Here is a 14102-nt window from a genome sequence, read left to right as displayed (position 1 = left end):
GACTCCGCCCACCAAATTTTTAGATTAAACTCCTTTTTTTTGGCAATAAAGTCACTTTCGACTTTGAGCTTTCCCAAGCATGTGTAGATGGTAGGAAGGTATGTAATAGGTTGTTTGTTTTCGTCATGGAATTTAGCAACTCATTTATATACATTTCAGATGGCATGCCTGTCTCTTCATATGAGACTATACATTTCTAAGGATGAGGTTACCGAGTTTGACAGGTTTCAGCCTTACTGCTCCCCATAGAGAAATCTATGTGCACCCAACAGGCAGGTTGGATAGATTATCCTGCAACTGGATCTCAGTTTATTATATGGAGACCTAAAAACATATCTGCTGGTGCATCTTATCTGGGCATGAATGAGCCATCAGCACATCTGTAATGACAGGGGTCTCAGTTCCTTCTTTTCTTTATAATATATACACTTATTTATTGAGATATTAGAAACTTTTATATGTAAAACCATTTTCAACAAGAATGATGGAAACAACACAGTTGAGTCTGGATACAAATATATAACACTATGGGGCACATTTATCAAGGGTCAAATATCGAGGGTTAATAAACCCTCGAATTCGACCCTCGAATTTAAATCCTTCGATCGAACGATCAAAGTAAAAATCGTTCGATCGAACGATAAAATTCTTCAAATCGAAACGATTCGAACGATTTTAAGCGATCGATTTAAGGATTTTTATTTAATCAAACAAAGGATAGAAAACTTCTAGGGGAGGTCCCCATAGGCTAACATTGCACCTCGGTTAAACTGGCGAAGTATGTAGTCAAAGTATTTTTTAAAGAGACAGTACTTCAACTATCGAATGGTCAAATAGTCGAACGATTTTTAGTTCAAAACGAAGTCGAAGTTGAAGTCGAAGGTCGTAGTAGCCTATTCGATGGTCAAAGTACCCAAAAAATACTTCGAAATTTGAAGTTTTTTCATTCGAATCCTTCACTCGAGCTTAGTAAATGTGCCCCTTTTAATATCAACACTTACGGTAGATTTACTTTACAATAAAAATAACAATATCAGTACTGCTTTACCAAAATATCACTTGGAATCATTTTAAAAAACTAAATTTGCTTAACATAAATGTACATTTCTTTGATCACTTGTTCTTCACAAAATATTGGGGTTCATCCACTTCGCTTCCATCTCAACACAGAGAAAAGGGCATGGATTAAGTATAACAAGGTTGCAAAAAAAGCGAACACCTGCAATATAATAAAAAACATGTTAGAGTTAGTGAGTATTTGAGCGAAGCCAATTATAAATTGGTAGAAATGCACTGGGATCTATTAGACCAGGATGCCTAGCTTTCTGGACCTGCCATTGCCATGAGAACCATCTAATCATTTTCAAAATTTGACCTACATCAAGAATTCCATCAAGTTAAAAGCATGAATATAGAAAATAAAATAAATAAGCAATAATAAAGCTCTTAAAGGGGTGGTTCACCTTTAAATTAACTTGTAGTATGTTATAGAATGGCTAATTCTAAGCAACATTTCAATTGGGTTTCTTATTTATTTATTTTTATCGTTTTTGCATTATTTGCCTTCTTATTTTGACTTTTTCCAGCTTTCAAATGGGGTCACTGACCCCATCTTAAAAACAAATGCCATGCAAGGCTACACATTTACTGTTATTGATACTTTTTATTACTCCTCTTTCTATTCAGGCCTCTCCTATTCGTATTCCAGACTCTTATTCAAATTAGTGGCGAATCTACGCCTGGCGAAGTGCGGCAAAGGCAACGCTGGTGCAAATTCGCAGGTAAGTAAATTTGCCCCTTAAAGTCTGGGCCACTCTCTAGCCACATTGCAGCACACATGTACTGAGAATGGAAGGTGGATTGTAGTTGCACTGAATAACTGCACCTCATCAGATGCACTAGGATGTTGCAAATGCAGGTGCTCTGTATAGAACGCAGTATAATGTAACCACTATCCACCCATTAGTCTATATATAGGATGAATGTTCAGGGCGCAGCCTCAATAGTGTGCCACACCTTGACTGCTGCTCTGAACTATCATTGGTAGTCATTGAAAAAAATCAAGATGTGGATGGCTGTACCTGCAAATCAACATGTGGATGTTGTCAATGCAATTTTCTGATCAAAATAAAGTGCCAAAAACTTACTGTTGCTGCAATATTTAACTGGTATATCCTCCCAAAATTCCATGTTCGTATTGTTGCATTAGCTTGTAACACAGCAGCACTTAGGTAGAAGAGAACAGCAACGCAGTGATAAATGGCATCCTGTGGTTTAAAAAGACATTATCATTTTGGTTCAAAAAGCAACACAGCTCAGTAACACTTTCCAGTACTAGTATGCCAATAGGAATGCTGCCCATTCTGTGTAAGACCTGTTTGTTTTTCATGCAGTTGTCACTGGAGGCTTTAAAGGAACAGTAACACAACAAATGAAAATGTCCTTAAGTAATGAAAAGTTAATGTACTGTTGTGCTGCACTGATAAAATTGGTGTGTTTGCTTCACAAAGACTACTATAGTTTATATAAACTAGGGATGCAACTAATCCACTATTTTGGATTATATAAACAAGCTGCTATGTAGCCATGGGGGCAGCCATTCGAAGCTGAAAAAGGAGAAAAGGCACAAGATACACAGCAGATAACAGATAAGCTCTGTTGAATACAATGGAATACTATAGAACATATCTGTTATCTACTGTGTATCCTGTGGTTGAATGGCTGCCCCCATGACTACACAGCAGCTTGTTTATATAAACTATAGTAGAGTTTCTGAAGCAAACATACCAGTTTTGCCAGTGCAGGGCAACAGTACATCGTATTGTCTTTCCTTTAAAACACTTAAATTTTTTGGTGTTACTGTTCCTTTAATAACTGCGGTGGCAGGTTGAGACATGGTACACAAAGTTTTCAAGGGGGCACAATGTTTTGCAGTGATATCCATCTGGTAAGTACCACCAAGCTGGCTAATGGAGCACTGGCATGTAAACAGTAGGATAATAAATACATTTTTATTTAAGATTGCTTAAATTTATGAAACCCAGATTAACTCAAAGGATACTTAAAGGATAAGTTATTTCAAAACTACCAGGGGTGATGCTCCCCCACAGTACTAGCCATTTACTTCAGCCTTTCTGATGGACTGAAGGAAAATCCACTGGGTCTTGGTTGGGTAGCCTTTGCTTTCCCATTGGCTCCACATTGGAGTCCCGACCCCTCTGCCTATTAAGCTGGCCATAGACATGCAGATTTTATTCTTTGTGAGACGAACATTCAGATAGCGATCGTTCGTTTCAATGTAACGATCTACAACTAAACAATCAGATTAAATAAAGTAGGAAAAATAACAAATCACACAATGTTCTGGCCAATAATTAACATCAGCAGCATTTGTACAACGACTATTCTGACTCCACACACGACCCGGAAATTGTACGATTCTTTGTTTTGCACAACTAAACCTTTGAGTCTATGGTCAGCTTTAGACAGTGCAGGCATGGCACCAAGAGAAACCAGTCAGAAGTTAGGTTTGGTAAGATGGTATTGCTGGCTAGCCGGATGAAGTTGTACACACTATATAGACCTCAAACTTGTTTCAGTGCAGTTTGAGCTCCGTAAAATAATTAAGAGCCAAAAAAGTTATGGTACAAATCGACTAAACTAATCCATATAATAAGTCTTACGTGAGATTACCCCAGTTGGTAGGTGGAAAACTTGCAGCTTGATCATGTGTTAGTGAGCCTCATATCAGTACACGTTCTCAGTATGTAACAAGTAAAAATATCTTTATTAGGACATGAGAAAACCAACCTACATCAGTAAAAGATATGTTTATTCTTGCATGACAAAGCGAACCTACAACAGTAAAAAAAATGTTTATTAGGGCATTACAAAACAAACCTGTTGTACGTTTGTTTTGTCATGTCCTAATAAACTTATTTTTACTTACTGTGAATGTGACTCACAAACATGATCAAGCTACAAAGTGGGAGCCTAGCCGAGAAAAGAAAGTTGGCAACTGTTGTCACCAGGAAATGCCTGATAAAATGCTACCCCCTGATAGTTTTAACTTTCATTGTAATTTAGTACTCAATTAGCACTTGCAATCATTCTAGTACAGACTTTAAATGGGTATATGAAAGAAGTCAGCCTCTTGATCAATAGGTTTCCTTGTAGAGTATAGAGTATTGTTTTAGTGAGCAACTTCCATTCCTTTGCTAAAGGTGGCCATAGATGCACAGATAATATCGTACGAAACGGATTTGCGTACGATATTCTGTGCGTGTATGGTGGGAAATGAGCCGACCGATATTGGCAGAAGACTTGGATATCAGTCGGCTCGTCGATCGGGCTGGACGGAAAATTTGACTCGGTGCCTTTGAAGGGACCCAAACATCGGCCATTAGATTTCAGCAATTTTGTTCAGTCACCTTCACCTGTGTTTAGTGCTCACTCTCCCGTCAGGCCACACCAGCAGACCCACAAACAATTAGACCAGTATAGATTTGGATGGAGCACAAGAGTCGCAGACTTAGCTGCAAAAAGATTTATTAAATCACAATTTTGTCTAAACATCGGCCATTGTTAGTGCTGAATCGTCAGATACAGGTAGAATTCTATTGTTTCTACCTGTATATCTGACGATTCAGCTCTACACGTGTGTATTGAAACGAACAATCTTTCTTGGAAAGATTGTTTCCAAGAAATATTGTGATTGTTACGTCTATGGCCACCTTATGTCAAAAACAACACAATCCTTTTGTTTTTATAAGTGGGAACCGCAGTTACTGCTTGTAAAAAAAATGAACAAACGGTTCATATTTACAAATAGTTTTTCTCATAGTGATGAACTATAATGAAATGGTTGGTTTTAGGTGTATTTCCCACAGTGAATTTTTTGGTATGAAAAACTGATCATCTTCTTTAACTCTCAGCATGAAGTTTACCCATGTAATTTGAAGAGCCTCGGAGTGCAAAGAGAGAATTTTGTAGAGGTACCCCGATTCTCTGAACCTGCCTGGGTACTCGGGTGTAGGCTTGCGTTCCACCCACTTGCCAAAGTTAAAAGTAATTTTGACCTGGTTTATCCCCCCCGAGTGGCATCACTTTCGCACAATAGTGCAGGTAGGGTCAGGTAGCGGGGACAGGGAGTTTGATAGCGAATCAGCAAGTCCAGGTTGGGTGATGAGTTAGAGGGTCCGGGTTGCCCAGCTGGACCTGTGCAGGACTCTACTTTATAGTGCCTTTAATGTTGAGAGAATGTGAGATTGGCTTAATTGATATACGTAGCAGTTGCACCCACACCCAAGTTTCCAGTTAAATAAATAGTGTGTCATGTGCAATGTTTGCACAACAGGTATTATTAAAGCCTGTGGTAGCTGTATTAAAATATTGTACACCCATTTTGCATTTTTTGTAACCATTGATTTTAGTTTGTTGTTATTGCTACTCATAATAATTTTGCCATAGACACAGGGACATAAAGGACAGCAACTATGGAAACTTATAAATGCCCGGAATTACTTGTTCTCCATACTCGAGGATTAAAAACACAAAATAGAGACTAACTCAAGATTTATTTACAGTCTGGCCTTCCTAAGATAAAAAGTTGCATTTTGGTCAGTATTTTTGTGTGTAGGCAATAAAATATCTAGTTTCCATATTCCTGTAAATCTAATTGCAATTTTGGCTGTGGTGTTTCAGATGGGTGAGGCTTGGGTGTTGGCTATGACAATGGGGCGTGGGTGAATGCTTAAGAGAGGCTTCTCTAATGCACAGAACTTACCATAAGTATCCAAGTACATCTGCCTTTGTGGATTCCAAGAATGTACAGTATCAGGAGTATTAATGTAAATGCAAAGAGGGTAACTGAGACAAACATCACCCATCCTTGCAGCAAAGGCAGTGAGACTTTTGTAGCAGCAACCAAAATCCACACCAGACCTCCAAATATCTAAAATGAGAAACGGTATGAATAATCATGTAGAATGAGGGAATAATTGTAGAATAATGCAGCATTTATAAGATCAAATACCCCTGCACATACACTTGCATCCATTTATGCCACAAATATTACTGTTTGAATGGAACAGAGCTAACATCTTAATTACCTAATAAAAACTATGCTGCAATGTGTGCCTGCTATCTCTAAAATAATCACCTTGGCTCTGCTTTGAGACCATCTTACTTCATGTAGGCTGTCTGTGAATAGCTTTCTAATTATTTCATCAATCTCCATTTAAAATTGATTGCCTCTTATTTTTTTCTTTTATATCCAAATTTGTTTATTTAGCTTTTTGGCTTCTGTACTCTTGCATTATATCAATCAAACAAGATACTTCCTCCTTAAAGCAGTTTATTTCCCATAATGGTGAGAGTTATTATTTACTGTGTGCAGGACAGGGTGCAGTTTGACCAGGGTTCTTCTTCTTTTTGCCCAGTACAAAGAAAAACTGCCAGAGATCTTTGCCTTCATGAGGGATGGGTGGGGTGGCACCGAGGAAGTCTCCACCTGACCCTAACTTGGGGAGAAGGCTGTCTGTGGCTGCATTCTCCACCTCAGGCAATATTTTTTTATCAGGTGTGAGGTGCACAGCATTGCAAGACTAAGGGGCCGATTCACTAAGCTCGAGTGAAGGATTCGAATGAAAAATACTTCGAATTTCGAAGTATTTTTTGGGTACTTCGACCTTCGACTACGACCTTCGACTTCGATTCGAATTCGATAGTCGAAGTACTTTCCCTTTAAAAAAAACTTTGACCCCCTACTTCGGCAGATAAAACCTACCGAAGTCAATGTTAGCCTATGGGGAAGGTCCCCATAGGTTTGCTAACCTTTTTTTGATCGAAGGATTTTCCTTCGATCGTTGGATTAAAATCCTTCGAATCGTTCGATTCGAAGGATTTAATCGTTCGATCGAACGCAAAATCCTTCGATCGATCGAACGAACGTTTAGCGCTAAATCCTTCGACTTCGATATTCGAAGTCGAAGGATTTCAATTCGAGGGTCGAATTTCGAAGTATTTTTTACTTCGAAATTCGACCCTTAGTGAATCTGCCCCTAAGTGTTTTAAAATAAACACTAAGGGAACACTTTTGTGCCGCATAGTGTTCTTGTCTGGGGGTGCCTCTAAATTATCACAAGGAGTTTTACTACAACTTTTGGACTAATACAGTTTTATTGGCCAATATTACCCAGGTAAAATGAGCAATAAAAATCCGTTGCAACAGTAAGAGGCCGATTTACTGAAATTCAGATTTCTTTTTTTTTTCACGAATGGTATTATTTCTCTAAAAATTTGTGTTGTTTTTATTCTCTGAAACTCTAAAAATGAGAGATTTATTAAGGGGCCGATTCACAAAGGGTCGAATATCGAGGGTTAATTAACCCTCGATATTCGACTGGGAATTAAAATCCTTCGACTTCGAAGTCGAAGGATTTTAGCGCAAATAGTGCGATCGAACGATCGAAGGATTATTCCTTCGATCGAACGATAAAATCCTTCGAATCGAACGATTCGAAGGATTTTAATCCAATGATCAAAGGAATATCCTTCGATCAAAAAAACTTAGGAAAGCCTATGGGGACCTTTTACTTCGAATCCTTAACTCGAAGTTAGTGAATCGGCCCCTAAGTGTAAAAATCACGAAAAACTCTTTTCTTTGGGTTGTATTTGTCCGAAAAACTCACATTTTTATAGGTTCTACGGATATCCGTATTTTTTTTGGATCGCTCAGCTTTTTTTTTTTCATTTGTGTTTTTTATATTTGCATCTTTTAATAACTTTCAAGGCAATCGTGTTTTTTAGAGAAACAACCTGATTTCTAAAAGCTCTAATACCACTAAAATTTGACCTTTGATAAATGGACCTCTAAGCTATTACTAATTTACTGCTGTTAAAGCACTAGGATGTTATAGAATGGCCAGTTCTAAACAACTTTTCAATAGATCTTCATTATTTATTTTTTATAGTTTTGTTTTAATTATTTGCCATTTTTTTCTGATTCTTTCAAATCAAATGGGGGTCACTGACCCCATCATAAACAAATTCTCTTTAAGGTTACATATGTATTCTTATTTCTACTTTTGCTTGAATTGCAAACTGGAGAGCTACTGAATAAAAAGCTAAATAACTCAAAAACCACAAATAATAACAAATTAAAAGCAATTGCAAACTGTCTCAGAATATCACTCTCTACGTCATACTAAAAGTGAAAGGGGTTGTTCACCTTTGAGTTAATTTCTAGTATGATGTAGAGAGTGTAGTGTAGTGCAGCTCTCCAGTTTGCAATTTCAGCAATCTGGTTGCTAGGGTATAAATTATCCTAGCAACCATGTATTGATTTGAATAAGATACTGGAATATGAAAAGGAGAGTTTTTTCATTTGTAGCCTTACAAAGCATTTGTTTTTTTGATGGGGTCAGAGAAGGCAAATAATTAAAAAAAACTATAAAAAATAAGTAATGAAGACCAATTGAAAAGTTGCTTAGAATTGGCCATTCTATAATATGCTTACAGTTAACTCAAAGGTGAACAACCCCTTTACAGTAACCTGCAGATTGACAACAATTACTAGGCTGGAGCATCTTCATAACCCAGTTACGATGGCACATCCTTTTACAATATACATCAATTTATGGCTTAAAATCTATTTATTATTTATTAGGCACTGTCTCTGCAATCAATTTTTTTCTATCTGAGGTTGATATTTATTTACCGGTGCAAAAAGTAATTGTGGGATCAAAAACAGCTCATGTAATGAGATAATCTTTAAGAGATTTTTGAAGCTTCCTGCAGTTATGCATATTCATGGTTTCATTAGTACCCTTTAATCTAATTGGTTGGATACTAATGAATGACAGTCTGACTAAGCCATGTAACCATGGTGATGTTTAATGATGGAAGATACTCCCTTACAAATAAATAAAATAAGGATTGACATGAATATGTACTGTATTAGTCGCGAAACAAGTGATCACTGCACAACCCGTCATTACAATTATAATAATTGTGAGCAATATTAAAATACTCATGGAAAGGGTGGGGGAAATTTTAGGAAGTTATATAAGGTTTTTTTTTTTTTTTTGCTGGATAGCAAGATTGTTTTTCCTTCATGCCAGACAACAAAAGAGAAACAAAATAGACTTGCTAGTAATTAAAAGAACAAATGAACGTAAGTCATTAATTTAATTGATAAAAACTTGGAATAACCTACAAAAAACACCCAGCATTAATTTGTTTACCTAGCTGAGTATGAATACCATCACCTCTATTATTTCCTTTTTATCTGTAATTATAAAAAAGTACTTAGCACTTTTATAGACTACAACTATATTGATGGCAAAACAATCTTATTGGGTTTACTTACTGTTTTAGTGTTTTTAGTAGACAAAGTATAGTGATCCAAATTAAAGAAAAACCCTATGGGTTATATTTATCAAAGAGTGAAGTTAATAGTGAAGTTCCGCCACTAGAGTGAAATTCCGCTACTCTCCATTCATTTCTATGGGATTTTTATAGGCGTATTTATCAAAGGGTGAACTTTCACTGTCACCCATTGATAAATACTCTCAAAATCCCATAGAAATTAATTGAGTGCTGCGGAATTTCACTCTAGTGGCGGAACTTCACTCTTTGATAAATTTACCCCTTTATCCCTAAACCCATGACCCAAGCATTCCATAAAATAGATCCTATATCTGTACTTCTCCATTTATTAACACAGGGCCCTATGTATCCTGTATTTTTTAACCTTTAATGGTACATAAATTGAAGGTTAATTCAAATGGTGGGGCTTGTACAATGTAATTGTACATGAAACTTTGCATCAGTGTTGATTAAAAAATAAGAAACAAATTTTCATTGGGCATAATGCTTTTTTTTATCAGTAGTTTGAAGGTCACAATTAAACCTTTTTTATTAGACATGCATAAACTGCACATTGGTGATCATAACTATCTTCATCTGGAAAATACTAGATACAGATTTAGAAAACCTAATAATAATGGTACATATTTTCAATGACCAATTTCTATTAAATTTCCCCATGACCAGTTAGAACAAAGACTGATGAACAACAAGTAACCCTATCTCCTATAATAATGTTTAATTCATCACACAGAAAGAAGCCTCTATTGCTGCAATAAGGATGAAAGTTTTGGCAAGTAAGTGAAGGGATCAAAGCAGCTGGATTATGCACCTATGTGTTCTTAGAAAACAATGGCAGTTCCTGAGAAATTGTTTTCCTTGCCATCCTACCCAATGGGAAGCGAATCGTCAATTTAAGCACCATCATTAAATGGCTAATCAAAACGCTCCATGTACCATAGCCTTTAAAAAGTGGAAGGCATCGTTACATAGTTAAGTTGGGTTGAAAAAAGACCAAAGTAAACCAAGTTCAACCCTTCCAAATGAAACCCAGTGCCCAACGTTGCACCTAAACCAAAAAATGATGGACATTACTGGCTTTCAAACTGTTCTTCAATTAACATGAAACAGGCTACTCTACAACCCAAAGCTAATATTTATGTATGGGATCTCTTAATAGACACAAAGGTGCTATATTAACTGAATATGGAATTTTCAGGTGACATCAATTCCAGTGATCTATTTACAGGTTTAGCTGATTCCACAATCCATTGGTGACTCCTGGGTTGAAAACCACAGATTGAGTTATGAAGCACAGAGTAAAACTGTAGCCAGTGCCATCCTATATTGGCAACTCCCGTATAAAGCAATCCTGTCTTCAGCATGCAGTATCATTACTCACCAATTCTAATACCATGAGGGCTTCAGGAAAACTTAAACAAGTTCTTATCCCACTGGGTAAAGCTGAATTAGTTGCATAGGTCTGTGCTATGTTAACCGCCGACATTATAAAAATGGTATCAAGTTCTTGGATGTCTTGATCCTTGGAAATAAGAGAGGTTAATAACAACCGGCTTCGCAAGAGCAGCTTTCCAAAAGGCAAAAAGCTGCCAGAACTAGTATTTAGAGCTCAATTAACCACATGTTATTCATTAGTTAAGGGTTGGTAAATGTACACCCATTTCCTATGCATACTGGTTTGGTGTGTATGTGTCACACCACAAAGACAAAAAGCCACAGTATAAATACTTCCATTTATGTGCATGGCTCAGCATATGGCTCATCATAGATGGATATGATGGATTAAGATCACTATGCAATGAAAATAGGACCGACCATTTGTTATTAAATAGTTCATGCTTTGATACTGTGTTATAGATTGTAAAAAACACTATTAAACAATCAGTTACACTTGATTTAATCACTGGCATTCATTTCATTGGCAGTCACCTGGGCATGGGATGCACTCCTGAGTCAGATGATAGTCGCTTGAAGGTGTTTGCAGAACCCTATCATTTGTATGATCTGCTGACCACTTGTGTGTTCTCCAGTATTGGAGTGCAGAAGTCATTTGTTTTGTTATAGGTTATAGTCATACCATATGGCTGAATTATAGTTACCATATATATTGGTGCATTCCAATAAAAATGTAATTCTTGCCAGGGTGCCATCTCATAAGATAAAGACTAAAATCACAATAACGGACGCACTCCTTGACTTCATAATACAGTGAAAAAGTGAAAAATGTATTGTCAATGTTTCCATCCCGGTTCGGACCATTCTCAAGACCTAACATATAGAATCTGTGCCTCCCCTAAATTTAAATGCACCAAAACTCACTGGGACGTCATCAGTGAATAAAGCCAGTGTTTATATAGTGTATACGGAATATATAGAGTGAAACGCATGATGCACCACCCATAATCATTTGTGTATGGTGTAATAGGGTGTCATAACCATCCCCCTAACCCAATCCTCTACAAAGCAACATTTTAGAAACAGTTGGGGCTTATCTATCAACACTAGGTAAATTTGCATATGGGCAATAACTTTTGCTAATTATAGATGAACAAACATTCTTCCTGGTACAGTTTGTGGCAGAATTCACAATCAGAGAACCTTATTACAAATCCACACAAGTATTTTCCCATCAGTAGTTATGATTAAACCTGTCCCATTTAGGTAACACATTGAGGTCACCGCCCATTATTTATTACTCCAAATGTATTCCAGGCAGCGATTTCTCACGTTTTTTTCTTCATGCAAATGCATTGAAATTAATGGGCCTTTTTTTTGCACTTTCTTCTTCTTTTTCTGTGATTTTGTGAAAAAATGTGCTGATGGTCAAAAATAATTCTAATCACTACCCATAAGGTCTGTTTTGCCAGAAAATAAAATACTTCCAGACTGAATTGGAGAATTTCTAGCCTGAGCAACTGTGGATGGGGCATCAATAGAGGTTGGCTTGGATAGAACAATGCTGGCTCAGATTTGCTTGGATGACTGGGTGGTCAGAAAAGCTGCAGCTTGGTGAGTGTAGATACAGGTGTTGTCATTTAGCAATCCTGGCACTCCCCTTTAGATAAGCAGCAATATAATGGAGAAGATTGCTTTGCTAGGCTAACATCAGAATCATTTCTGAAGGATTCTATGAAATTCTATGGAATCATATTATGGGCCACGAAGACCTGTTGGGAGTGGGCCACATCAAAGTGCCAACAGGGTCCTTATTCAGCAGGCTTTTTTAACCTGTCAGGTACTGTAGTTCTCTGTAAGATTTTTGACCAGATATTGGTCACACAGACCACTGGGAAAGCCCCATACAATGGCCAATAGATATCTCATTCCACAGGGGCAAAGTTGGCCATTTTATTAACCATATATGCCCATCTTTACTCACTCCTTTGCTGAATTATCCTGTTTTTGTTTGTTTGAACAATTTGTTTTTTATGAGAATATTTTTACAGAATTTCAGTATATCTTATATCTTTGTGTTAATTTCGCTGGTTTATCTCTGATACACAACGCTTCAGTGGCTTAACATGCCAAAGTATACAAGCTTCCTTCTCAGTGATTCATTCTCTACTAGTAACTGTTAAATATGCCTACTATATACTGTATATATTTTTATAAGCTGTCATTACATTTTCACCATTCATTCAGTGCATATCTTTATAGAATGCCACTAAGATGGCATGTGAGTGTGTCATATTTTTTCAAGTCAGTAAATTCCGATATGAGCTGGAAACAGATTTAGCACATGCTTTCCAAAAAAACACATGCAATACTATGCATTTCATTTTGTATGCAGGACTTTGACTACTAAAGAAATATTAAACTTTTTCCAGCACAACATACAAACATGCATCTTCTTTTCCTTTATCCTGGAGGCATTTTCTTTTATCCTGATTTGAAGGATTGCACAGAATCCTGAGCCTAGTATGGGATGGAAGTTAATAATCCTGGATCTTTTTGGATGGGATTCAAACTTGGGCAAATTTCTAAGAAGGATGGAATATTCAACCAGATCAAATAGTTATGGATTGAGGGCAGCCGTTTTTATTTAATAGAATTTTCTCTATTCATGTTGCAGCTGTTTCACCCAGACCATGTAATGGACTGATGGGCAAGCTGAAGCCTGTATCTTACTGGCAGCTGCCATTGCTACAGATACTATTAGGGATGCAACAAATCCAGGATTCGGTTAGGATTCAGCTTTTTTCAGCAGGATTCGGATTTGGCTAAATCCTTGTACCTGGCCGAACCGAATCCAAATCCTCATTTGCATATGTAAATTGGGGATGGGAAGGGAAAATCATGTGACTTTTCAACATAAAACAAGGAAATAAAAACTGTTTTCAACTTTTTCTTTTCTGAGCCTAATTTTCATATGCAAATTCAGATTCGGTTGGGTATTTGGCCGAATGCCAAATAGGGGATTTGTGGTATCCCTAGATATTATGGCAGCTCAGTATGAATTTAACTGCTGCACTGCATGATCAGATGTGCACAAAAACACAAAAAATAAAAGTGTTCTTAAAAATGTTGTTTCTTCTGTATGATATGTTGGAATACAACAGACAGAGAGTGCTTCTGTGCATGAAGCGACCCTAACCCGCCCTGCTCCAGCCCTCCAGCGTTGTCCTGGCGAATCTACACCTGGAAAAGTGTTGCGCTGTGAGCAAAGCTGTTGTTGGCGAATTTTTGGAGGTTAGTGAATTTGCCCCATCATG

The 14102-nt window shown here is 37.1% G+C and overlaps 1 protein-coding gene across 1 annotated transcript; it reads right to left on the bottom strand.

Moving 5' to 3' along the window:
• Positions 1–966: 966 nt before the first annotated feature.
• LOC121393647 (myelin and lymphocyte protein-like) lies at positions 967–11062 on the bottom strand. Its single transcript, XM_041562683.1, has 4 exons — positions 10772–11062; positions 5786–5953; positions 2148–2267; positions 967–1219 (listed from the first exon to the last, which is right to left on the bottom strand). The coding sequence occupies exons 1-4, from the start codon at positions 10874–10876 to the stop codon at positions 1142–1144; spliced, it is 471 nt and encodes a 156-aa protein (XP_041418617.1). The 5' UTR covers positions 10877–11062; the 3' UTR covers positions 967–1141.
• Between the last annotated feature and the right edge of the window lie 3040 nt (positions 11063–14102).

The sequence above is a fragment of the Xenopus laevis genome, chromosome 5L (assembly GCF_017654675.1).
Source record: "Xenopus laevis strain J_2021 chromosome 5L, Xenopus_laevis_v10.1, whole genome shotgun sequence".
NCBI classification, from domain to species: domain Eukaryota; kingdom Metazoa; phylum Chordata; class Amphibia; order Anura; family Pipidae; genus Xenopus; species Xenopus laevis.
The sequence above is the reverse complement of the archived record's forward strand: the minus strand, read 5'-3'. Positions and strand labels throughout refer to the sequence as shown.